The sequence below is a fragment of the Melanostigma gelatinosum genome (genome assembly GCF_949748355.1).
Source record: "Melanostigma gelatinosum genome assembly, chromosome: 7".
Taxonomy (NCBI): domain Eukaryota; kingdom Metazoa; phylum Chordata; class Actinopteri; order Perciformes; family Zoarcidae; genus Melanostigma; species Melanostigma gelatinosum.
The window spans coordinates 11,359,761-11,384,776 of record NC_136640.1 but is presented as its reverse complement, the minus strand read 5'-3'; the positions used below and the strand labels follow the sequence as shown (position 1 = coordinate 11,384,776).

The 25,016-nt window shown below is 43.1% G+C and overlaps 1 protein-coding gene across 2 annotated transcripts; it reads left to right on the top strand.

Moving 5' to 3' along the window:
- The first annotated feature begins 1 nt into the window (after position 1).
- limk1a (LIM domain kinase 1a) lies at positions 2-24,200 on the top strand. 2 transcript variants are annotated; one of them, XM_079271332.1, is made up of 14 exons: positions 2-122; positions 13,478-13,587; positions 14,481-14,696; positions 15,011-15,116; positions 15,309-15,514; positions 15,882-16,068; positions 16,380-16,466; positions 18,379-18,510; positions 18,725-18,784; positions 19,198-19,263; positions 19,645-19,813; positions 19,972-20,027; positions 20,621-20,778; positions 21,002-24,200. In XM_079271332.1, the coding sequence occupies exons 1-14, from the start codon at positions 120-122 to the stop codon at positions 21,168-21,170; spliced, it is 1,725 nt and encodes a 574-aa protein (XP_079127458.1). In that variant the 5' UTR covers positions 2-119; the 3' UTR covers positions 21,171-24,200. The 2 variants fall into 2 exon arrangements, with proteins under 2 accessions (XP_079127458.1, XP_079127457.1); XM_079271331.1 differs by lacking the exon at positions 2-122 and adding an exon at positions 8,114-8,211.
- Positions 24,201-25,016: the final 816 nt, after the last annotated feature.

Below are 25,016 nucleotides of genomic sequence, written 5' to 3'. Positions count from 1 at the left end.
CTTCGCTGTCCCACTGGTATTATGAAAAAGATGGACGGCTCTTCTGCAAGAAAGACTACTGGGCCAAATTCGGGGAGCTGTGCCACGGCTGCAACGACCCGATCACCACCGGCCTCGTCATGGTAAGAGGATCCATCCGCCGACTCTCGTCTCTCATCACCTGCCTGGGTCTTTGTTTGCTGATGAACCTCGAGTTACTCGCACCACGCACATACATGCAAGAGGACAAACACACACACACACCTGAGGCCATGCATTCACAGCCTCACTGGTTGGTGTGTGACAACATACATGCATACACCGAGGATCTGTGCCAGACCCGTAGCTGACCCCGAGGCCTTTGGCTGCTTTATCAGATTGTCTTACAGGCCACCAGTGAAAATCGGATTAGTTGTTGTGACACAGGAGAGCAGAGAGGTTGAATGAGGTCGAATAGATGTGGTCAAAGCACCGGAAAGCAGATAAACAATGCAGTGAGCCTCCGCTGATAAGTGCTGCTGCATTATAGAAAAGACAAGATCCAAGCATCAAAGGAGAGTCGTGTCTATTTGTTGATTAGTGATGGAATCACACACATTCAAAGCTTGAAGAAACTGATTAATACTGTATGTTGTTGAAATAGAATATGTTGGCAAAGGGCTCTGTTTCCCTTTCAGCGAAAAGCCAGCTGCAGCACAAATGCAGGTGCAATGTCATTTTTTTTTTGTGCCTGTTTGGTCATCTCCTGCTCTGAATGAACTCACCCCTGCTGAGCTGGCTGCAGAGGGTGCAGCTGCAATTTTTATGCTTTTTTCAGCCCCCAACACAGACCACCTCTGAGTACAAATGCAAGGCCATTTTCAGGGCTTTGGTTTGCAGATGCACACACACACACACACACACACACACACACACACACACATACACACATATACCTCTCCAAACTGACACACAAACTATCATGTTGAGTTTTGCCTTCTTTCAATCAGCTAAACATGTTGTAATCTACCGTACGAAAGACTAAAATGTAAATTACAATACAGCCTAAACGCAGTTGCATGTCTTATTGTTGATTAGTTAATCAGCAAGCTATTTTGATGATCAATTAATCATAAATATTGTTTTTAGCATGGGTATCCATCACTGCTAAACTTCGTAGAGTTGTTTTTTGTAATCCACGTGTTCAAACCACCCAATGAGGTAAAATTGTAATTATCAGCGATGGCAGCAGACGTGTCAGCTGTGTCAGCTGCGTGAGGCTCATACTCTGGAAAACTACCGCCTGTCTACTTTACATCAAGCTTGACAGGAAATGATCCACAGAAAACACCAACTCATCATTTGCATTCATTAGCATCAGACGCACCAAAATGTTTAAGTCCTTTTTGAAGTAGGAATTAACTTCTTTTTTTTTTCAATTTGTGCTGGTAAATTGTACACAAATATTGTTATTAACTTACGTTTTTTTGATTTATTCTTTGACAAAATATCAGTACTAGAAAGTATTTGTTATTTCAATTTCCTTTTAGATCATTTTAAGACTGTTGATGGTCCTATGAAAGGAGAGGCTGGTTAAAATCTGAGTTCATTCGTTGCACATGAAGCATCTTCTTTGACACATTCGCCTCCCGGTCAGATACAGCAGCCAGCAGCTTCTGGCAGGTCATGTGTCATGGTCACGATGAACAGAAATCATTCATGGCTCGGCCTTTCTCTGTATCTCTGAGTGTGTGTGTGTGTGTGTGTGTGTGTTGTCATTTCCTTTGCCTCCAGACAGCTTGCCCTTTGCAGTGCAATCTCAGTAATGAAACATGTCGGAGACTCTAAAGTGAATGAGGTTGAGAGATTGCAACACTCTTCTCTTTCCTTCTCTGGTTTATTGCTCCTCTTACAGTGCAGAAACACTGATTGACTGTCTCTGCAGTTACACTTTAGTAAATTTGAGATCAGCCTCTCGTTGCCAAGATGACCAGACCAATTGTATTACCATGTCGAGATGAAGGTCAGCTCCCTTTGTCTGTGCCACACCCAGAAAGAAGGAGTCCTCTCCAGTCCTGCACAGTCACTCTGACGTCTGTGCAGATTAGAAGGGAAACACAGTCCTATTTTTAAAATTCACTGATACCACTGCACGCGAAAAGGTTTCCGTCACAATCAGTGAAAACATTTCTGTGATGCATAGATGAGTCTGTAGACATAGAACCCGTGAAGGTGATGCTCTTTAAAAAAAGAAAACACTGTTTTGGAATAGTTTTCCAATTGGTTACTCACAACTACACGTTGGTAGAAAGCCTTGGTATCCGAGTGGTTACAGTACATAAGATACACAGATAGAGGGTCTTTTTTTGTTTATTGTGGGCAAAAAAACGAAAGCTAGAAGCTATGAACAGTGTCAACGCATCTGGCTGAAACACGTTCTTTTTTTGCCCATAATATAAAAGAAAAGACCCTTTTCCTGTGTGTGACGGTGCTTTGTTTCTTCTGTCCTTGCCACTTCTGTGCACCCGATATTGTTCAAGATTTGGAGCCGTTGTCGCTGCCACCTTCTCTTATTTGTTAACAGTACATGCCATATCACCACAACGGCCTGGGTTTGATTCCAGCCTGGGGACCTGTGTTGCACGTCATAGTCCCTCCATTTCTACTTTTTCTCTAAAGGTGAAAACGTGCCAAACACTAATCTTTAATACAATATCCTTAAACATTCTTTTTAATTCCACCAAGGAGGTCAGATTTTTGCCACAGATTGTGTGTTTGATAGTTTAGAGGACATTAATGTTTATTGATGATGAGAAGTTTTTGAGGAGGCCGTGAATCAAGAAACAAGTGATTCGTTTTTGGTTTGGCTTTTTACAATTTGCTCATCGACTACTGTGCTCCCTTGATCGGGCCCATTTCCTCACGTATTTAAATACAGCGAATTGAGGGCGTCATGTTGCTCCAGGGCATCAGGATGCGTGCCGTGTAGCCTCAGGGCCTCAGTATGCCTCAAAAGGGCATTTCGGATGATCTGCAGTTCATAACTGTATGTATGTTTAGATGCAAACAGGTGCAGCTTCATCATCTGCTGCTTCTGCTCCAGTCAGCACCTTCAGGCTTGAGTCAACTGATAGTGACTTAGTTATTCACTGCCCTCACTGAGACTGATTTATGTGCTGAATACTAGTTAACTGACTCTAAACGTCCACCACACCTGTTACTGACAGATGAATGTGCAGCGGCTCCAGCCATCTCCACACTCAGTTTGGGGTCGATCAGCCTTTCTGCAAACAACTCAGGGCCGAGAGCCAGCGGATGGGAGCGGGGCCAGACATCGACCTGGGCCTGTGAGATAATAACTTTGGTTTCACGGTTTCTCCCCCTCGCTGCATTATCTTTGCCACAACAAAGGTATCAGTATGCTCTCAACACTTATGTGTCCATTTGACCAGCAATACATTAAGCCTTCGGTCAAACAGTCTTTGATTTAATCGTGATGGTGTAGATCAGGGATTCCCAAAGTGTGGTGCGCGCACCCCTGGGGGTGCACGAGCCGCCTCTAGGGGGTGCGCGAGAGGGGAAATGTAATGGTGGTCTGATGGTGTGATAATTAATATTAAATATAATTTTTACAAAATAAAAACATGAATGTAACAGCCTGTCTCATGTTTGTCGTTCTGGTGTTGACGATGATATGTCCCTTGAGGGTTGCCGTAGCGAAGGCGCAACCCCCGCCTCTGGCCAAAGGAGAAAACAATAATAAAGAGAGTAGCCGTGGGCTGATACAAGATGTCTAATCTCCCGACTCCAGTTATTACTGTATGATAAGTGCCCTTATACACGAAGCCAAGACGCTCGGTTACATGAATTATAAAAATCCCCCTCGTAAGATTTGAATTTAAAATGAAATTTAATAAATAAATGCCCTTCTGCTCCTGCCGCCAGACTGTCTTTTACGTACACTAGCTAGCCTAACGTCAGCTAACTTCATTCATTCAGCAACATTCATGCAAATATGATAAACTGGCTGAAAATCGGGGAAACTGTCAGGTGGGACATCTGAAGCTATCAGTCATAAAAGAGGAGCGGGACAGAGAGAGAGAGAGAGAGAGAGAGAGAGAGAGAGGAATCGGAGGCGAGAGGAACGGAGAGGCGCGTTGGGGAGAGACCGGGAGAAGAAATCGAACAGGAGTCAGAGGAAGATGAGACGGAGGAAGGGATTGCACAGACAAATCGGGAGCACATAGGCCCATCGTGGAGTCAAGGTAAAAGAAGAGGAAAGGAGAGAGCATTAGACTGGGAAAAAAGAGGAAATATGATGAAAAGTATCTGTGTCTGGGCTTCACTTGGATTGCCAATGCAGATTGCCCAAAGCCACAGTGCGTGGTGTGCAGTGAGGTTCTGGCTAACAGTCTGAAGCTCTTATTTACGTTGCCACCTGAACACCAAGCATGCCAGTGCAAGTCAAAAGCCCCTTACATGTTTATATCGAAATTGGAGGAGTTACAAAACAGCCAAAAACAACTGCAGTCTCATTCTATGTGTGGTTCATTGTAAATTAAATGTGATAATCTGCCTCTGAGCCTGTGCGTGTGTGCTCGCCATCCTGATTGCTCTTTAAAAGTGACGCCTTGTGTAACTGAAAGTTATTGAAACTCTGTTGCATTGTTTCAGGGCGTTTTCACACCTTCAGTGCGTTTGCTTTGTTCTGATTCAGGGTTTATATGATACAATGTTGCAGTTGCCCCTTTGTTCGGTTTGTGTTCACACTGCAACATTTAACAGCGGACTAAATCTTGTAAACAAATGCCACGCGCGAGCAAACTGTTCTCTCATTGGTCCGATTTCTATGCGCTATAAATAGGCTCTGTTGCTTCTTTCTTTAAGATGTGTGGGATTGGGGGTGTGTGAACCCGGTCGGGATGTAGAAGGGGGTGCGCGGCCTAAAGAGTTTGGGAACCGCTGGTGTAGATGCATGTTACTGAGATAATGCACTTGGTTTGTGAGTGAAGTGGACTTGTGGAAAAGGGGAAAAAAGATAAGGTAAATAATAGAGTAAGCTTGTTGGAATTATCTTGAATGATTGGATAAAAGGCTACGTGTTTGACTTGTGTAAAGGCCCGGTTATGCTAGAAAATAACTGGTTTGTATCACTTTTTGTTCGTCAAACGTTGGGATGAAAAAGTGTTTCATTCCACACTCAAAAAATCCTCATCACAGGAGGGAAAGATGCAATATCGGTTCAATAAGGAGATAGCAGTGCTCCTTTTCAGATAGTGTCTCTTGAAAAGCTTCCATAATTAAACCTCTTGCTGTTAGTCCATCAGGTCCCATTATTATCATGACCCATCATGAATTAGCTGTTTTGTGTATTTTTATCATGTGACTGCTTCAGAGAAGCTGTTGGTGATTTTGTTGAATCTTGGGAACTTTATTAATTTCTTCTGTTCTCTTTCTTTGTTTCTGAGATTACAAGAAGTTTCAAAATAGCAGAAGGTGAAATCCAAGACGTTCCCCTAAAATCACAAGTGCTTTTTGGCATCATGTGTACTCATATCCAGATCCGAAAGCTCCCCCAGCACATTGTTTTCTGTTTCGATGTAATGGATACATTTGGGTATTTACCTTAATAATAAAAGGAAAGCAATGAAAAGCAACAATGTAAAATAATAAATAAAACATGGACATCCTTCTCTAAGATACCAGACCTGATCTGGGAAGTGAGACGAGTATTGAGTGTTTTTAGGGAAGTTTGTTTCATTTGAAATGTGCCAGGATTTTACTCATGACGAGTGTTTTCAGTAGCAGATACACACTTAACGTGTTATATTTCATGTAATGGTTTAAACCGCCTAACAGATCAGCGAGAGACAGCAGATCTATATATGTGTCTATGTGGTTAATATTGAGAAATGTAGATGTTTTTGGGGGGTTGGCCACCAAACCAATGGAAAGTCCCATATGTGTATTGTGCTTTCTCAACTCTCACTGGTGTGAGGTAGCTCTGTGGTTGAGTGGGAATCAGCCAGTTGTTTTTATAAATGCCTGATGATTGTTTTGTGTGGGAAGTGTTGGGAAATGGTATTTGATAAGATGTTGTTGCTGCTCAGGTTGGGACACTGTTTTCCTAGCAACAGGACCAGTTGTTGATGATCTCATCAGGGATGTTGAACCCAGTCTGGATACGGCGCTCTGCCACAGTGTTGTCATTTCATTAAAACTCCTGAGGGAGGTCAGAGGTCAGTCTCATATACAGAGGGGAGTCTAATACAGCTGCTGGGGCCTCAGTGTCTTGCTCAAGGGCACTTAAGCCGGATGGCTCAATGCTGTGATGGAGGATCGGACTCAAGTATTTGTGTTGCTCTTCTGTTTTAAACACTGCAGTCAATATCAACACTGAGATTAAGAAATAGCATAACCTGTTCAGTGTCCTTCACTAAAGTGTTATTGAAACTTGTGTAGCATTTCCTCTTTCCAGAGAGGAAGTGTGACGAGAGCAGCAGCCCACAGAGGGGCTGAAACCCCCCTGTGGGCTGCTGGGTTTTACTTCTGAGCTAACCGCCTGCAGGTTTGACTAAACTCCACCGCACCCCATTGGACATGAAGTCACTGATTCTAGTTTTCCGTGATGGTACCAAACGGGAGAATGTCAGAGTTCACACCGCTTGTTTCCGCCTCCTCCAAGGAGCCTAGTGACAGACACGAGGTACTACCAAGGTGCAGATATGTATGTATGCAGGAAATTACAGAACTGAAAGATTATGTTGAAGAGTTATATATGATGGTAGAACTGAAATTAATAACAAAAGGCAAACAAAATGTATTTGCTTTAACAGTGTTTTGACTATAACACTGATGCAGCCATCAGACAGCAGCAGACAGATTCATTAGGATCGCACAAGTATATCGCATGTCTTAATTCATACTCAATGCGATGTGACTGTGATCTGTTCTCTACATTTAAAGAAAGACAATAACGTCACACTTATTCTACATGCGACTTAAGACCGTCTCTGTTGAAAGTGGAGATTCTCGTCACTTTCTTAGTTTCATTTTCACGTGGTCGTCAGATTAGTGTGCAGCGAGAGAATGAACTAATCTATTGACTGTTTCTCTGAATATTGAATTAAGCAGTTTGCAAAATGTCAAACAAGGATTTCGTTGGTAAGCCAGAGAGTTTTAAGAAACAACTAGTGACACGCACACACACACACACACACACACACACACACACTGTGTTCAATGAGAAAGAGCTTCAGTTTGTGATCATAACGGTTGCTCTAGTTATAGTTCATATAATTCATTTCACGTAAAACTACAACTAGGACTAGTGCTGAAACAACTCATCGATTAGGCGATTTACAGACAATTAATGGTCGATGGTTCATTTTGATGATCAATTGAATCATTTAAGTCACACATTTCTCGGTATTTTCTGACCTTTTTAGTGACTTAACGGTTTATCAGTTAATTACCAAATAAAGTCACGTTATTTTCTACAGTCTGCAGCAATAAATGTGTTTACCAAATGCTTTAAACAATGCTATTGTGCCTTTGTTACACTTTTACAAAAGAAATTAAATCCCACATATAAACACAAACAAATTAACTAATGTAGAACATTATTCCCCCACGTAATACCCCATGAGTCAAGGCTGTAGCTGTCGCTCTGCTACTTTTCACTGGTTTGGAAATGAGATTAGCAGCAGCGGGGGCAGAAGAGAAGGAGTGAGGAATTAACTGAAGACATAGGAGATGAAGGGGGGCAGGAAGGGTGTGTGTGTGTGTGTGTGTGTGTGTGTGTGTGTGTGTGTGTGTGTGTGTGTGTGTGTGTGTGTGTGTGTGTGTGTGTGTGTGTGTGTGTGTGTGTGTGGTTGAAGCAGCCGGGTGGGGCGTGTGCAAGAGTGGGCGGGGCCAAACAGGAAACGATGCGGTCATAGCAAAAGTGAGAGAAACGAGGAAGGGAAGGGGAGGGGGGGGGAGCAAGGAGGAGTGACATTGATTCAGAGATGAGCTCAGCTGCAAAGGCGTGGGCTGCTCTTTCTCTCTCTCTCCTCCCTCCCTCCCTCCCGCAGCTCCGTCTCTCCGGCCGGTTAGGCTGCTGCCAGGGTTTTGTTGTGACAGCGGGGGAATCGCCTGCCTCACTAGAATGAACTAGAGCAGCGAGCAGAGTCGCCGGCTCTCGCTGACATGGTGGGAGACTTGTTTTTCTGGAGCTTCTGCTGTCTCAGGCTGTGGAAAAGGGATAAGAAGGTGAGGCTGTTCACTGCTGCTGCCATGAGTTACCGGGTGCCTGATGGGTGATGTACAGTCAGGAGGCAGGGAGGGAGGCTGACTGACTGAAGTGGCCGGTTGAGATGGGTCTGATTTAAAAAGCTGAAGTCTGATGTTCTACGCTGCTGTGTGTTGTGTGCCATTTTAAAGTGGGTCAGTGTATTGCATGTGCCGAATCATTACCGATCTGCTCCTCTGTCACTGCGCTCTAGCTTTTTTCTTTTTTCATATGATGGAAAACTGATGAGCCATGCCACGCGTGCTATTTATAGGGAGCGTTCGTCCTCTGATAAAAGTAGGATTCAAAGTGTGTGAGTGCGCACATTCAGAGATAAGCAACAGTGTCTGATAACTGTGTCACTGCAACGTTTTATTTTTATTCACCACCTACATCCAGGCCACACTGTAAATCACAGTGGCCGACCAACAGAGAGGAGGGAAGAGGCTGAATACATTACGACATGTGAAGCCAAGGCCAGTGGATGCTGTGATAGTTTGTAGCTGAAGGGGGTTTCCACTCAGACAGCATCAATGTGGTCTCCTGTTTTCTCTCTCAGCCTTTCAGTCTAATTGTATTTGCTGTAATGAGGTCTTCTGTAGGAAGTCTAAAAGGGCACCAGGATCATGTCTTCCTTTTGACTTTATTTCTACTCTGACAGCCTTGATTGCAGCAGTGTGAAACATCTTGACCATACATTGTATTTCTATCAGTCTTGAGGAATTCCCTTAGACACATGTTGGGGCTCTGACCCAGTGGTAAGCTCTATCTGTGGGGAGTAGCAGGAATGCACGTGTTGTTTTTTGTTCTTTTTTCCTCAAAACATCCGCACGAGGTCATTTTTTAAACACATGTCTAAAGCTACGTGTTGATTCACAGTCACATATGGACTGTGTGTTTGAGTTTAGCTCATGAAGTTCATTGCGTCAAACAGGAGGGTTAAGCAGAGCCAGATCTCCCGTAATTTAGCGATGCCTTTCAGATGCACCTCCAGCGGTGTTGTTATGAGCTCATCGTTCCACATTTAGCCGGAGCGGAGTGAAGTCAGAGGGTCCAACTGGTGTTTATGTGGGACTTGTTGAGGTAAAGAGACCAGCAGGCATGAGGTCCTGCTGTGTATGAACACATGCACTCACACACATAAGTCAAGTATTTTATAGAGAATGCTCCTCAGCACTTCCAACCTCTGTGTAAATACTCATCTACTTCAATCAGAGGAAAATGTTGAGCGACTACATGTCGTGATTTTACGAAAGGTCTCTCAGACGTATCGTCAGCCCTTTGATCCACTCAACAGACATCTGACGATCGCCTTGCCTTTTCATTTTCAAGTAACTTCTTTTATATCTGAACAGTTGGCGTCTAATGATGCTCTTCATCTGTGTTTTTCGTTAATGACGCTTGGCAGACACACACTCAAGGCCCCTTTCATCACCAGATATGATCGACAAGGGAAATGTGAAGTGATGTGAGGAAAATAGAAACTTTCGCGGGGAAAATCTGAAACGTTTTGAGGGCAAAAAAGAAACGAAATGATTCAGTTTGAAACATAACCAATAATGACTAAAATCGAATTATTAAAATGATTTATCTCTGTATTATTATTATTACAATCTTCAGTTCTAGTGGCCTATGTATGAGTCACTGTATAGTTTTCAACTCAAATCTAAAACGTAACATTAGGTCCAAACTAATTATAATCCGGAGAAGTGTTAACCGAGACCGGCGCTCAGGAAAAGTCAACATGGGTGACTGATGGTCTGGAGGAGTTAAAGCATCCATGACTTATTACCAACATGTTTCTTCACTGTTTAGTGTCGCTGAGAGGATTAGACCATAAAGTCCTCCAGATGGCTTAAAAGGGTCCGTTCACATTCCACAGCTAACTTAAGGCCACACAGATGAATCATTAAAACAAATGAAGCTTAAGGGCCCCGACACGCCAAGCCGACAGTCTCTGTGGATGACTGTCGACTGGACTCTGAAACACACATGTATGTTTGGCAGATATGTTACAACATAAAACCCAATCCAGGCCTCTAAAAAATCGAATTAAACATCTGAGGAGGGAAAATCCCAATTTGGTTAAACTGTTAGCTACTCATAGACAATACAAGCCTGAGTGGAATAGTAGACTTTGTATGAAGGGGTCAGAAGAAAAAAAGATTGGGAAATATGGGACTAAAAAGTTGAGTGTAATAACTTCAGCATGTAAGCTGCAGAAATGTAAATTGTTTCTGAGATCCTCATCATGGCAACTGAACATTGTGGTGCAACTTGACGCAGTTACTTCTGGACCCCGTCGACCCCGTCACCCTTCCCCCGCGGAGACGCGTGTACACAGTTTGGTTCGTTGTCACTAGAAAAGGCCCCGAGGCTACGTGACCGACTTAATTAAACGCAGTCACACACACGCGAGCATGATGAGCTAATTCACAAATAATGAAATACTGTTTGAGTCTGGAAGGTTTGATATGACATAGGCTGATGATTTAGCTGACATTTCTTCTTCTCCTTAACTGTCTTTATTTCTACTCTTTGGAGAGGAAGCATGTCCTAAATGTGAGCACAGCAGCTGTCGCCTGTCAAATGTTGTTTAAGAAAGTGTGTGTGTGTGTGTGTGTGTGTGTGTGTGTGTGTGTGTGTGTGTGTGTGTGTGTGTGTGTGTGTGTGTGTGTGTGTGTGTGTGTCATGCCTGCCTGGCAAGCAAATGGCAGCCACAGCATAGAGCCACACACCCTTTTCATCTCCGTCCAGCTGTCCTCTCTTCCTGTTTGTAGTGCTGCACCTAAGTAACACACACACACACACACACACACAGACAGATTTAAATTTAAAGCCATCCACTAACAACTCTGATGCTATAAATCCTGATAAAACAGTTGTATTCAACTTTGAAATGATCTTTCCATCCCACAGTATTCATATTTTGATTTCGTCTTTCGATTTTCTTCACTCATCTCTCATACATACTTTCGTTTCTCTGATGCGTTGTGTTTACTCCTGCTGGCAATATCAGCCAGTTATTGTTTATGACTCCTTTTTATGAGGCTGCTTGGAAGGCACATAAAGAAATTAAGTCAGTCAATAAGCCCTGCAGCTGCTTTCTTCCCATGTCCATTACAAAGCCATTACATCTGCTCTCTCTCTCTCTCTCTCTCTCTCTCTCTCTCTCTCTCTCTCTCTCTCTCTCTCTCTCTCTCTCTCTCTCTCTCTCTCTCTCTCTCTCTCTCTCTCTTTCTCTCTCTAAATCCTAGATCCTGGGTTCAAATCCCAGCAGTGCCTGACCTGGGTAGTCTTGACTTCAATTTTTTGCTCTCATATTTGAGAAAATGAACGACCATATAACATTTGTCAAAAAGACCTTCACGGAGGTGCTGTGGCTTAGTTGGTCAAAGTGCCTGTCTGGTAAACAGGAGATCCTGGGGTCAAATCCCAGCAGTGCCTCAAAGAGAAAAACAATCTGAGCACTGAATGGAGATCCCCTTTCTATTTGATACAGAGGCATGGGCCCCTGCTGCTGTGGGGGATGGAGTCAGGACTGTCCCATTGTCTATCGAATGTGCAGTAGAACTCGTTTGCCAGGCGGAGGTCGTTCATGGAGTGGGGGGGGGGGGTTTTGGCTTGTAGTTGGTCATCTGTCTGAGACCTCTCCAGACAGAAGCAGAGTCATTGGCTGAGAGCTGGTGTTGCAGTTTCTCCGAGTCGTTTAGCGTCTCTCACCGCCCTCATTCATTCATTGAGGAAAGAAAATCTTTACTTCGCAAAGTGGGGATGTTATCTTACTCTTTTTATAAAAACCTAGTGGTGGCATGTTTTCCTGGTATTTTGCTGGAAGGTTCTGCTCAGATTAATTACTTAAAAAGCAGTTAATTAATATGCTTGTGCAGTGTCTTGGTCCCTGCAGCCCGAGGGCCGTCAGCATGTGTTTATCTGTTGGTGTGTGTTCTTGGTTTCACTGCTGCTCACCAAGGAGGGCGGGGCAGCAGACATATGGCTGTAGGGAGTTTATTGATTCTTTGATCTTCACATTTTCTTCCCTTTTGTCTCAGTTACGCTGTTTACGTTCAGCTTTATGGACCATTTAGAAGTAGGGTTTCTTTTTTCGGGTGATGGGTAGTTCTGCTGTATTTTCCAGTAACTTATAAAGCATCTCAGACTTCTGTCTGCGTCCATGAGCTCATGTTTTGCTCTTCATATTTACAAATATTAGTAAACATTTTATGATCTAGACGTTTTCTCTGAATTATGTATTTAATATGATCTAAATGTGCCCTTTTAAAGAAATAATATGCAAATATAAGTTTTCTCTTTAGATAAGGATACTACACAATGCCACATTTCTGTTTTTTCTTTTGCATTTATTTGATTGCTCTTTGTTCAGCACCCCTCCATGAAATGCCCCGCCTCACTCTTGGTACACTGAATTTGCAATGCAGATCATTGCAGTTGAGAAGTGCTGTCAGAGGGCTCACTCCCCACAACATTTTCTGCCACTTACAGCACAAAATGAAGCCACGAGCACAGCCTCGGGGGAGCACACAGCTCTGGTGGGCCCGGCCCATCGTAGCTCATGTTTAATCATAGAAGTCATCAGGTATGCCAGTGGGTGGCTCATTTACATTGATGGGCGCAAAACATTACCTTAAAGGAGTTAAAAGGGGGTCGATATTGAAATATGTGGAGGTGTGGGCCACTTTATCGATGTCTCAGTCGATCAGAGTCACAAGCAAGGACAAACTGATTTAATGAGCAGCAGTGAAAGTGGGAAGGTTGTTACTCGATGGAGTTGATCTTCTCATTTTGTCGTGATTTATGTGAATACTTTGAGTGTTTGGTTTTCTCTCGTTGGTCTGAAGAACATGGAGAGCTGAAACCTCGTCCTCAGATCTGCCCGTGTGATTAATCTGCTCATTGCCTCCTCTGCTTTTTGGCCATAACTCAATTCCCTCTCTTGTTTGCAAAACTGCCCTAAGCTCTCGGAGGGGGATCTGGCCGCAACAAATTCAATCTCCCGGCTCTCAGTGTTACCCTCAGTGACCAGACCTCGACCTACTTCCCCGACCAGTTATCAAAGCCTCATGGTGCCTGTTGCTCCGGTCACATCAGAAACTCTGTTGTGAATTCTAGTGTTTTTCACTCGAGATCAGAAAACAATCCCTTTGACATCTTTGTTCATCGAATGTTCACAGCCCAGAGAAGGCAGAATGTCCTTTCAACTGTGTCTTTGGCTTTTCTCTTTAACAGGTTGCAGGGGAACAGAAATATCACCCAGAATGCTTCACCTGTCTGAACTGCAGGACGTTTATCGGGGATGGCGACACATACGCTCTGGTGGAGAGATCCAAACTCTACTGGTGAGCCTCAAGCACGATATTATAAGACACGCACACGCCTGACTGTCAAAGTCTGTCAAAACCAAATCACACTGTGAAATGTAAACCGTGTTACATTCCTCTTTAACCGGCCTGATGTTTTAACACTGGCAAATCAAAGCCTGTGCAGTTTATGGTGTGGTAGCTCCGTTACCCGACTAATTCACCAGACTACTATTTTCTTTTTTTAGTTCGTTTTCCTAATTCTCTCTTCTGAAACAAACTAATCCCTTTGAAGTGTAATGAATCCACAAAGAAACGCACAAGAAGCCAAAGCTGCAGTTGATTGACAAAATCTTAAATGTACGCAGCTTATTTTGGTCTTCAAAGACTTTTTGTCGACACAACGACCAACTGCGGCGACAACTGACTCTAATGCAGGGTGGGAATTCACATTCGCACCGTTTGAGATGTGGCGCTTCTTTTTTTTGGAAAGTACAGTTGTTCTAAGCTGGTGACAGAGATGCACTGTGGTGAATCGCTCAAAACACCGTCGATTCAGAGAAGACCATTTCTATGTGTTGTGATGGCTCTAATCGTAAACCCCGAAAATACAAAAATCAGTTCATTATGAATTCAAAGTGCGCTGTGTGTTTTGTAAAAAGGTCATTCAGATTACATTTTCTCTCTTAGTTTTGAATAATTTCATAGCTATTTCATGAGTCAGGGAATAATAGTCATCTCAGTGTTTTCCCAAACTCAGTAAACCAACAACATGTGATGCTATAAAACTGCAGTAATGAGAACTTGATGTTCTCCTTATGATTGCATGGACGGCTTTAGAGCCAGAAAGCTCACTAGGATTCCCCCTTTTTTTCAACATAACTTTCCTCCTTTCCAATCTATCCTTCCCTTCACTTCCTCTCTGGCTCCAGCGGTCACTGTTACTACCAGACCATGGTCACGCTGGTGTCTCTGTCGGACACGCCGGGCTCACGGATCCCTCACACGGTCACACTTGTGTCCATCCCGGCATCCGCCGAGGGGAACAACGGACGCAGAGGACGAGGTTTCTCTGTGGCCATCGACCAGCCGCTCAGCCCGACCAACGGCTACAGCCCCGAACATGGACCCACTGTCAGAGTCTCCCAGTGAGTCCATCTGTCCGTGTTTGTGTGGGTGTTTTACGGATTGTCATTGTGTGAAGAGAGGAGACAGTAACTCTCGGAGAAGAGGTCAGTGTGGTGGAGGACAAAGGATGAGGAAGGGGAGACAGTGTGATAGATGAGATTCATTTAAAATGTATAATAGAGTGGAAGGGAAAGGGAAATGAGCAGAAATCTAACATGCTGTTATTCAAATGAGCTGAGACTGTATCAGAGAACAGGTCTGTGGTCAAACAATGATGTTTCAATGTGTGCAGAAAGGTGTTTGAAGAGATTTTCTGCCTTTCTTCTTTATTCAGGGTGGAACCAGACTGCATCAGTCCAGATGTGAAAAACTCCATTCATGTTGGAGATAAGATCCTCGAAATCAACGGGACGCCCATTCACAATGTCCCTCTGGACGAGGTATTGACCACACTGAAAGATTTGACTCTATTGTACATGCAAACGGAAATCTTCATCTCATTCTTCCTTCAGTGCAGCACTGTTCAGCATTTCAGCAGATTCCATCCATTGGATAATTTCTCCAGCTATCATAATGACCTCTGCTGTTGTAAATGTGCACTGAGCACCCTCACCTGAACTCTTCCTCTCCAGATCGACCTGCTCATCCAGGAGACGAGCCGGCTGCTGCAGCTCACCATCGAACACGACCCTCACAGTCTGGAGGGAGGCTCCTCAGAGGCTGAAGAGCAAGTGGACGGGCCCCTGTCCACCCCGCTGTCGGGGGGCCCCAGCCCCATCCTGCCCATCACACAGCCCCCCAACCCCGACATCAACAGCCTGAGATCCCGTATCATCACGTAAGAAACAGATTTAGTGCGGTTTATTGCAGACTGAGATATTTTTGCTATTTGCTCTACTTCCTGAACCAAAGCCGCTCTCATCCCTAAATCTGTAGATTATATATCTAACTGCCAAAAATGAATTCCTTTAGGTTCAGCTCCAACTCGAGTTAGCACACGATAGAAAAGTTGTCGTGTCTGTTCCAGTCCATTTAAATTGCACCTGTCCTTGATAAGGACAAGCTTAGATGAAAGCTTCTGTTATTCCCGATGAGATCATAGCAGCAGCAAACGTCAATCAAATACTCTTCTCTACCCCTATTGTTCCTCTCCTTCTCCCCTCTCGCTTCCTGTGACTCTTCCCGTCTCCCCTCTCACCCTCCAGGAGGAGCTACAGCATTGATAAGTCACCAGGCTCCAGCAACGCAGCGTCGCCCATCTCCCAGAGGAAGGACATCAATCGATCCGAGTCGCTCCGCGTCGTGTCCAATCAGACGCATCGCATCTTCCGCCCATCTGACCTCATCCACGGAGAGGTGCTGGGGAAGGGCTGCTTTGGACAGGCCATCAAGGTAGATTTGGGCGCAGAGAACACATCTAGCTGTTTGTGAAGTACACCTGCAGCATTCATCAACGTTTTAGAGAAGAAATGTTGTCATACTCACAATGTCCAGAAGGTGGCAGCATTGAGACGGGAAAGAGAAGTGTGGAGAGGCAGGAGGTTAAAATTCTTGGTTATAACATATCCTGGACTTTTCTTTTTTAATTTCCCTTCCTGACATGCAAAAGGGGGAATGACACTCTCACACACTTAATGGTTACCATTGCCTCAGTCTCCCAGCTTGTTGCTCAGCTTGATTGTTTGCATCGTTGCATCTTGTAGGTGACCCACAAGGAAACTGGGGAGGTGATGGTGATGAAGGAGTTGATCCGCTTTGATGACGAGACACAGAGAACATTCCTGAAAGAGGTGAGTGGAGACGGACGATCCCAGATGTTACGTCATTGAGGATTAAAAGATGAACTCAGCTTCCTATTTCGTCTTCCTAAACAGAAATATGAAATCATTAAGTGTTGACCTCAGATCATAAAATAAGCAGCAGGTTCATGAATCATTTCCTTGAACACAAACATAATTCTAGTCAGAAACGAGGGCAGTCTGTACCCTAAAGTTAGAGGAGTGCGTTTGTTGCCTGTTTGAATTTCTGGACCAGCTGGAAAAATCTGTGCTTTTTTTTTTTACCATGACCAGAAGCTGAAAATTGTAGTTAAAATTAGCATCTCCTCTGTGTGAATGTAGGACATGACTGAATAAAAAAGGAAGGGTTCTCTCACCTGAATAAATTAAAGTAAAATGAAATTACCTCTCAAATAGGACGAAAGGGAGCGTTAACAGTCCTTTCTCCCAAAAAAATGGTGGAAGAGCAGAACTCATTTCACTGCCACACAAAGCTTCATTTATCGCCCAATAATCTGCAAACATGACAGAAAATGACTCATACGCTGAGGTTTAGTCTTCCGTAAGACTTGTTGAGTTACTTTTACCCTTGAAGTGATCTGAATTACTTCTGTATCCACTTCACTGCCTTCTAATTGGGATGTTTGAAGTTCAGGAAAATTGTTCCCATATGCGTGAGGGTCGTAGATTTATTTCTAGGTTACAATAACACGGAGTCTTTGCTTTGTAATTGGTGTAGACAACGACAGAGAGGCCATAAAACAAACCCCGACCACAATGAAGCGTGATCATTACTCCCGCTGGCTGTTTGTTTGTAGGTGGCCGAAGCCTCACGTTACTCAGTGTCTTGTGATCTGCTTTGAGAAAAGGAATGCACCAAACATTTCAGACAAAGACATCATGACACTTGAAGGATGATATTTCAGGTTTATCCGCGTGTAACAGAGACTAGCCTTCTCCTCCTCCTCGTTCACACCCCTACCCTCAGGGAGGGAAGTGTTTTACGAGGTGTCATCCTGGAGTAGTGCTGTGAACACACCACACTTGTTGGGCAGCTTTTTCTTTTTCAGGTCTCAACTATGCAGGAAGTTTCTTTGTTGCCTTGCTTATCAAAATAAATGGAGCATACACCTGTAAGCATGTGTTGTGGAGTTCAGTGACAATGGGACAAAAAAAATTGACGAAAGCTGAGATTTAGATCTTAGTTTGCGAAGTAGACGCTGTCCACCTGATTACATTCAGCCTGCACATTTAATAGACTGACTATAGGACTATCAACCTTTAGACAAACAATCTTGAGCAACTAGATTCCCTGAAATGAATTGGTACAATTCATTCCAACTGGGAAAAATCCTCAAACTTTATTTGGAAATAAATAAATAAATAAATGCTTATACTCAACTCAGTATCCTGGAACAAACAATAAGACAAAAGGAATCGATAAACTAATTTACTTTCTCAGCAAGATGAAGAGACAACAACACTCTCACGTCTGTACGGTAAATATGAAGCTCAGCTGAGCACGAAGACTGCTCCCTCGAGAGAAATAGTCCAGCACATAACCTCCTGTAAAACACAGCTTGTTGTTTTTACACTTTGGTTTTTTGTGCAGATTAAACAAACAAGATATAAAATGTTAATTTGTGAGCTTTAGAGGTACTGGTGTGCAGATCTTTGTCACCTTCGGACGGAGCCAGGTGGTGTGTTTCCTCTGGTTTTCACTCTTTCTGCTACAAGCTAACAGGCTGCAGCTACATATGTATGTGTATGAGAGTGGTATCGATCTTCTTATCCAATGGCAAGATAGTGAGTATTTGTGTTTTCCAAAATGGCAAACTATTGCTTTTAATTTCCCCCAGACCTAATGTCGATCAAGATCCTTGTGTGTGCGTAGCGTGTAAATATGTCTGCGTTGTCTCATCAGGTGAAGGTCATGCGTTGCCTGGATCACCCCAACGTGCTGAAGTTCATCGGAGTCCTCTACAAGGACAAGAGGCTCAACTTCATCGCAGAGTACATCAAGGGAGGCACCTTGAGAGAAATCATCAAGAAGATGGTGAGAGGGCAGCGTGTGCCTGCAGACATTTGAGGTTGTCTGCTTCCTGCTCAGTATTCGAGTAGAGCTATTAGTAATTGAGGAAGCGGTCTAGTCTTGCACTGCCTCAGGTTGAGTCTTTTGTAGGTGTAACGTTTTGCTTAGATGTCATGATTCATCAGCGTCAACTGCCACTGAAGACATTGCCGTTTGATGATGATTTTTTTGCTCACAGGACAGCAACTATCCCTGGAACCAGCGGGTCAGTTTTGCCAAGGACATAGCTGCTGGGATGGTGAGTTCATTTTAGTAGTTGAGGTAAACTGTGAAGCCTCCTCAGACAGTGAAATTCCTTGAACTGCAGCAGTAAAGGAAGGTTATCTTCACTGCTGTCTCCCTCTATTGGTGGTGTTAGCGAGTTGCACACACAACACTTCTGCTAATAATGTGCACAATCCTTTCCATCCCCCACTATTGAAATTACAGCATGAATTCCTGCAGGATTAGACCACCACGTCTTAATGTTTCCCCTCCATATGACTACAATGAAGGATTTTGTGCTTGACTGGATCATTGTATTTGCAACACCAGCGACTTGAGATGAAACAAGGCAGGATTGTTCCTCTTGGCATGGGTTGTAGATGACAGCACCACTAAAAGCTTCTATGTTTCTGTCCTCTGCTGTCTTTCTATCTATCCGTCACTCAGACATATCTGCATTCCATGAACATAATCCACCGGGACCTGAACTCATACAACTGTCTCGTCCGAGAGGTAAGAACTTATGCATTCCTGTACGAGCGTGTGTGTGTGTGTGTGTGTGTGAGGACATACCTCATGTATGTACCTATGTTTTCTTTGCGGGTTTAACACCTGTGCCCCTGTCATTTGCTGGGGCACCTCAAAAACTGAGCTTTGCTAGCAGTACCTTGCAGTGGAAACTTCCAGCTTGCCCTACTCAAACAGAGTCAGTACACCTGAAAGTGTTTGGAAAATCCACCTTAAGAGAAATCAGAAGCTTGAAGTTGAATTTCAGGCTTTGTAAAGCTGCTACCTTGAAGCTCTTGTATCACTCTCTCGTGCAGTATTAGGCAGCATGTATGCTTGCAACATAACAATAACCATTTTATGATGCGTTTGATTTTCTTTGTGTAGAACGACACAGTGGTGGTGGCCGACTTCGGGCTGGCGCGGCTCATGGTGGACGACAAGCACGAGGAGAAGTTGTCGCATGGTAAACTGCCCGGCCTCAAGAAGCACGACCGTAGAAAGAGGTACACCGTGGTGGGGAACCCCTACTGGATGGCTCCTGAGATGATCCACGGTACGATACACACGTGTCTTTTTAAGTAATATGGAAATAATAATGTATTCATGTAAACCCATTCACGCCTTCCTAAGATAAAGAAAACTACAGTTGACTATGTGGCTTTCCTCCTAAAACTTCAAAAACAGCCTCATTTTGTCATTTTCCCTTTTCAGGGAAGAGCTACGATGAGAGAGTAGACATCTTTTCCTTTGGCATCATGCTCTGCGAGGTGAGTGACTTTCAGAACGAATAAAAAAGCAACTAGGTTTTTCATAGCTTCATAGCTTTTCCCCCAAAAGCTAAAAAAGTAATTTGTTAAAGTTGCTTTCTTTGTTACTTTTAAAGTTAATCTCGCTTCATTGTTGTAAACTTTGTATTTTGACAGGTTTCGTGCAGAATATGGAAAATGTAGCCATCTGTCAAAATATGTCACGTCCTCCCAATATTTATGAAACATCGATTTAAACTTACGAGGGAAAAGTCGTGCTTCTCCAAAATTCCACATTTTTGCTTTCCATCCACATGATTTACGCTCAACAGTTCAGTTCAGGCTCTCTGAAGCCCCAGCATATGACTTCCCCAGATGCACACCATTAGCCAGAGAATATTCTAGGGATTAGAGGGAGCAGAAAAGCAAAGTTGTCTTCATGTGGCTCCTGACGGGGGCAGACAAACGGTGGTTGTGGTTTGCTGGGAACGATCAGCTTCAGTTTGGAGGGTTTACTGGTTTCAGCAGATCGGAGAAGGATAATCCATGTTTCACTCTTCTTTCTCTTTCTCTCCCTTTTTCTATTTTTTATTTATTTTTTTTGCCCTCTCCAGATAATTGGCAGGGTGAACGCAGACCCAGACTACCTCCCCAGGGCGATGGACTTCGGACTGAACGTGTCTGGTTTCCTGGAGCACTTCTGTCCCGCTAACTGTCCCCCTGCCTTCTTCCCCATGGCTGCTGTGTGCTGTGACCTTGATGCAGACAAACGGTCAGATATCTACAATAAATCCACATTGAATTTTTACCTGAAGGCCCGCTTCACCCAACATAAAGCTACTGATATTTTTAATAAGGAACAAGAACCAGTTCGAGCTAGAATTCTGCAGAAGAGGACTATGTTTTATTGTGTTTTGGGGTGAGACAAACGGTGGTTGTAAATACATAAAGTAATATTTTTAACTGAGATGCCGATGTGCTTTCGTAATCTTTAGGCCGGCTTTCTCCAAGCTTGAGGGGTGGCTGGAGAACCTGAAGATGCACTTGGACATTGGTCTACCGCTGGTGTCTGAAGTGAACCAGCTGCACAAGGCCTTCTGGGTGAACCACAGCATTGTGCGCCCTGAAAACGGCCTGCACACCCACCCCGAACAGCCGGAGTAAGGCTTAACACGACCGGAGGAGTGGGAAGTTGGAGTAACCCCCCACATGGGCAGCGATTATCTGCGATCATCTGCCTCATGGCGGAGCAAAGGCCGGAGGAGTCGTGTTTATGCTCCTCCACGTTTGAAGCTGCGGGCGTAGGCTTGCTCAGGCTTAACGAGCAGACTCGGGGAAAACGTGGATCTGAAAAACCACCTGTGCAAGACGCACACACACACACACACACATTCAAAGTCAAATCAAGAGACATTAACTACGAGAGCTTGATTCTGCTGCACCCGAAGCTAAAGTGGAACGTGTCATATGCAATCAGACCCAACTTTCAAATCGTGACTAGACTCTTGAATCATGTAGATTTAACTTTAACTTTAGCAGTCATACCATTCAAAAATACTTTAGTGTAGTGTGTATATTCATGAGGACAAAGTAGTCCAAAAGACCAGGCATAAAGCAAAGCTTCAGCCTCCTCACTTTGGGTCTCTACACTGTGCAGTACTGTACGTGTTTGCAGGTGTTTCTGTGTGAGTTTGGTTTGATTTTGCTTTTTGGTTTTAGATATCAAAACTGAAGTTAGGAAAAATGCAGAGGAGAGGGGCCCGCCTGTCGCTTAAGACACAAAGGACGAGATCAACTTGCTGACCACTTGTACAAGTCCAACTAAACCCTTCAAGCTTTAACTAATTCACTGAAGAATGCATGAGTGTAAATAATGCTGTCAGGTCACATCCTGGTTCATCGTGTCCTTCTGACCTCATTCGGTCACAAACTGCGAGACCTACATGCGTCTGTGGCCCCCTCCCTCATTTATTGTGTAGCACTCACTTTACATTGAGATCATTTGCATAGATTCGGTACATTTTAAAGAGCTGTTAGCGCATCTCATTCACATTGACGTGGCATCTCATACATTCAAACACATACCAGTGTACATTGTAAATGTTTTAAATAATGTAAATGTACAGACATATTTTATATACGTACGCTACATTGCCATATTTTTATTGGCCGACCAGTTGACATTACGGAGAGTAAAAGTTTGACTGCAGTCGATAGGGCACAGCTGAAAGCTTTTTTGTTGTTTTTTCTACATTGTCGCTACTGTGGCAGGTTAGAGGCTTTTAGCGTTTGAGATAAGAGGAATCTTATCACCACAAAATAGCCCCTACCCTCAGTTTAAGCTCAGTAAATGTTACAGTCTGTCATCCAAAAAAGTGTTTCTCAACACTTGACCTGCCATCTTTTCATGCGCTGGAGTCAATTTAATTGTAATACTGGACTATTAAATCAAATTAAACTTGCTGAGGTAAATCTGCATTTTATCATCAACTCTAATATTATGTGATTTTAGACATTTTGAGGGCAATCAAATGTTCCTCAGTTCCTCACTCTCATCTCATGTACTGTAAAGTAGTTCAGGTGTGATGAGGTCCTGCCTCATCACGTCAGCGGTCTGTCCACATATTTGTCTCTGCTCCTGTGGACGACCCACTGTGTGTTTACATGTACATTCCAGCTGTAAATATCGTGTATATATGCGTCTGTCCGTGCATCTGTCTGCGTGCATTCCATAAATATGCTTCCTCCTCAGAAATCATTTCTTCCACTGTCGGATATCTCTCTTGCACCTTCTAACATTAATGATCTGTCTCGAATCTAAAAATCTTTCTTTTTTTTCAATTTCCTGCTGTTTTCTCAAACTGCATGATGTACTCGATCTGCTCAACTTCTAAACCAAGCTGTTTGCTGTCTCTAAATGATGTGATTTTAAATGAGAAAACTAAGAGTGAAAGACAAAGAAAGTCAAGCTAAAAAGGAAAGAGTAAAAAACACATCATCTGTTTTTTATATATAACCACTGAAATCTTTTTGTATAGATTTGAGTACTTTAATTTGCACTATATTACCAAATGGCTGGTTGAAGCCATGTTTGTTAATTTCCTCTCTTGGCGTACTTGTGATAAGGAAATAAATGATGTCGGTTCAGGTAGATATATATGAATGCAAGACACTGATGGAGCCTTTCAACTGTAAAAATGGGACCTGGGAAATGCATCCTCTTGATAGCGAACCGTTTCTGAATATTTACATGCATTGTTTGTGTGCATGGTTCAACATTAAAGTCACATATCTATGGAAAGCATGACTATATTTTACTTTTCAAGCTTTGGCACCAAAATGTCTTTGCTACCGAGAGGATGTGTTGTCCCAGGTCTGCCTGCTGCCTACAGACTGGTCCTTTGCAAATGATGTTCTGTGTTTTTTCTGACTGCTTTGTTTCATGTGTGACGCCCACAGAGGCTGAAACCCACTGCTGGTATGTCCGATATTAGAGCACTTAAACTGGCCTGACTCACCTTCTCACCTCCTCGTCACACTCCGTTGGCTCAGGGCCGTACTTTTCTGGATCTTTCTTATCAATTCAGTTAACTCAGCAGGCTTAATAGGAGAGCAGGATCCAAACACTTAACAGTGAGACTCACAGAGCATGTAACCTTCTGTCAATGTAAAGTGCTGATAACACAACATATGCTTCTGTAGAACAAGCCCCCGCTGGTTGGTGTGTTCGTCCGTGGGCATGCACTGTACATGCGTGGCTTTGCCGTGTTTCTGTTCTGTCCAGCATGTTACGTGTGTCTGTGAGGACGTGTTGAGGATCAATGAGAATGTTGCCGCAGCACTTCTTTGCAAAGGATCGTTACCTCTGAACAATGCTGTGCCTTTGATGTAAGCTAGCCTTGCCAACGACGCGAAAATGTGAACTGATTTCCTTTTTTTTTATGTCTCATAAGTGCAAGCCTGATTTAAGTAGATTGAATATCATTGTTGATACAATGTTGTATGAGATCTCATCTTGTTCTGTATTCTATTCATGTTTTCCAGATCTCCATTGTTAGTTTGGATATTTTCACATTTTGTTTTTGGTCTTATTTAATTTTTTTTACACAAGCTGTGAAAACAATTCTGCACTTTAATCCTGAACGTGAACATTTAGACTCTGAGGAGGCGACTGTGTTTTTTTCCCCCTTTTGTCACAGCTACAAATAAAACTGTTGCTTCTAAAACAAACCAGAAACTCAAAGTGTTTGTACAATAATGATGATGTCTCTCTCAGTCACTGTTAGTCTATTCATAATCACTCTTATCAACTTCCTCTGCATCTGTAATACTGAAGCACACACAGAGAACAAAGTGTGAGAGCTCCAATACTATGTGTACAATCTGCTGAGGTCACACTAGAAGAAAACTGCATTATTGGCATTTATTTAATGCGTGGGCTACATTGAAGTGGTAAAAAAATAGTGCTTGCGTTTGCTTGGCAAAGAAAAGGTGGATTCATTAGAAATGTGTTAACAAATTGACCGCCAGATGTCACTATTTATCTCAGCTGTTCATTTCTATGGTGAAATTATAAAGTATAAAATAAAACTATAATATGCAGCTGCTCATCACCCTACATGACGGACAGTACGTATATTTCTTAGTGTTACTCATTCTACTGCAACACAGGTGTATTATCGATTTATTTATTTAAATGTATTCATTTGAAAATGTATTTAAAATCTTGATTTCATAATAGTAGTAACTACAAGCTGCCAAATAAATGTAGTGGAATGAAACATTTGAATGAGAAGGTATTCAAGTAAAGCACATGCAACTCAAGAAGTATAATCTTGTACTTTATCACATTCCACCACTGACTGACTTTATACTACCAGTGTTACTAATAATAATAACATGAACGTATGACGATAATATCAGCTAACCTACCACATAAATACATTCATTAACATACGTTTTTTTTAGCTGTCATATTAACATTTACACTGTGCCTCTAATGCTCACAAA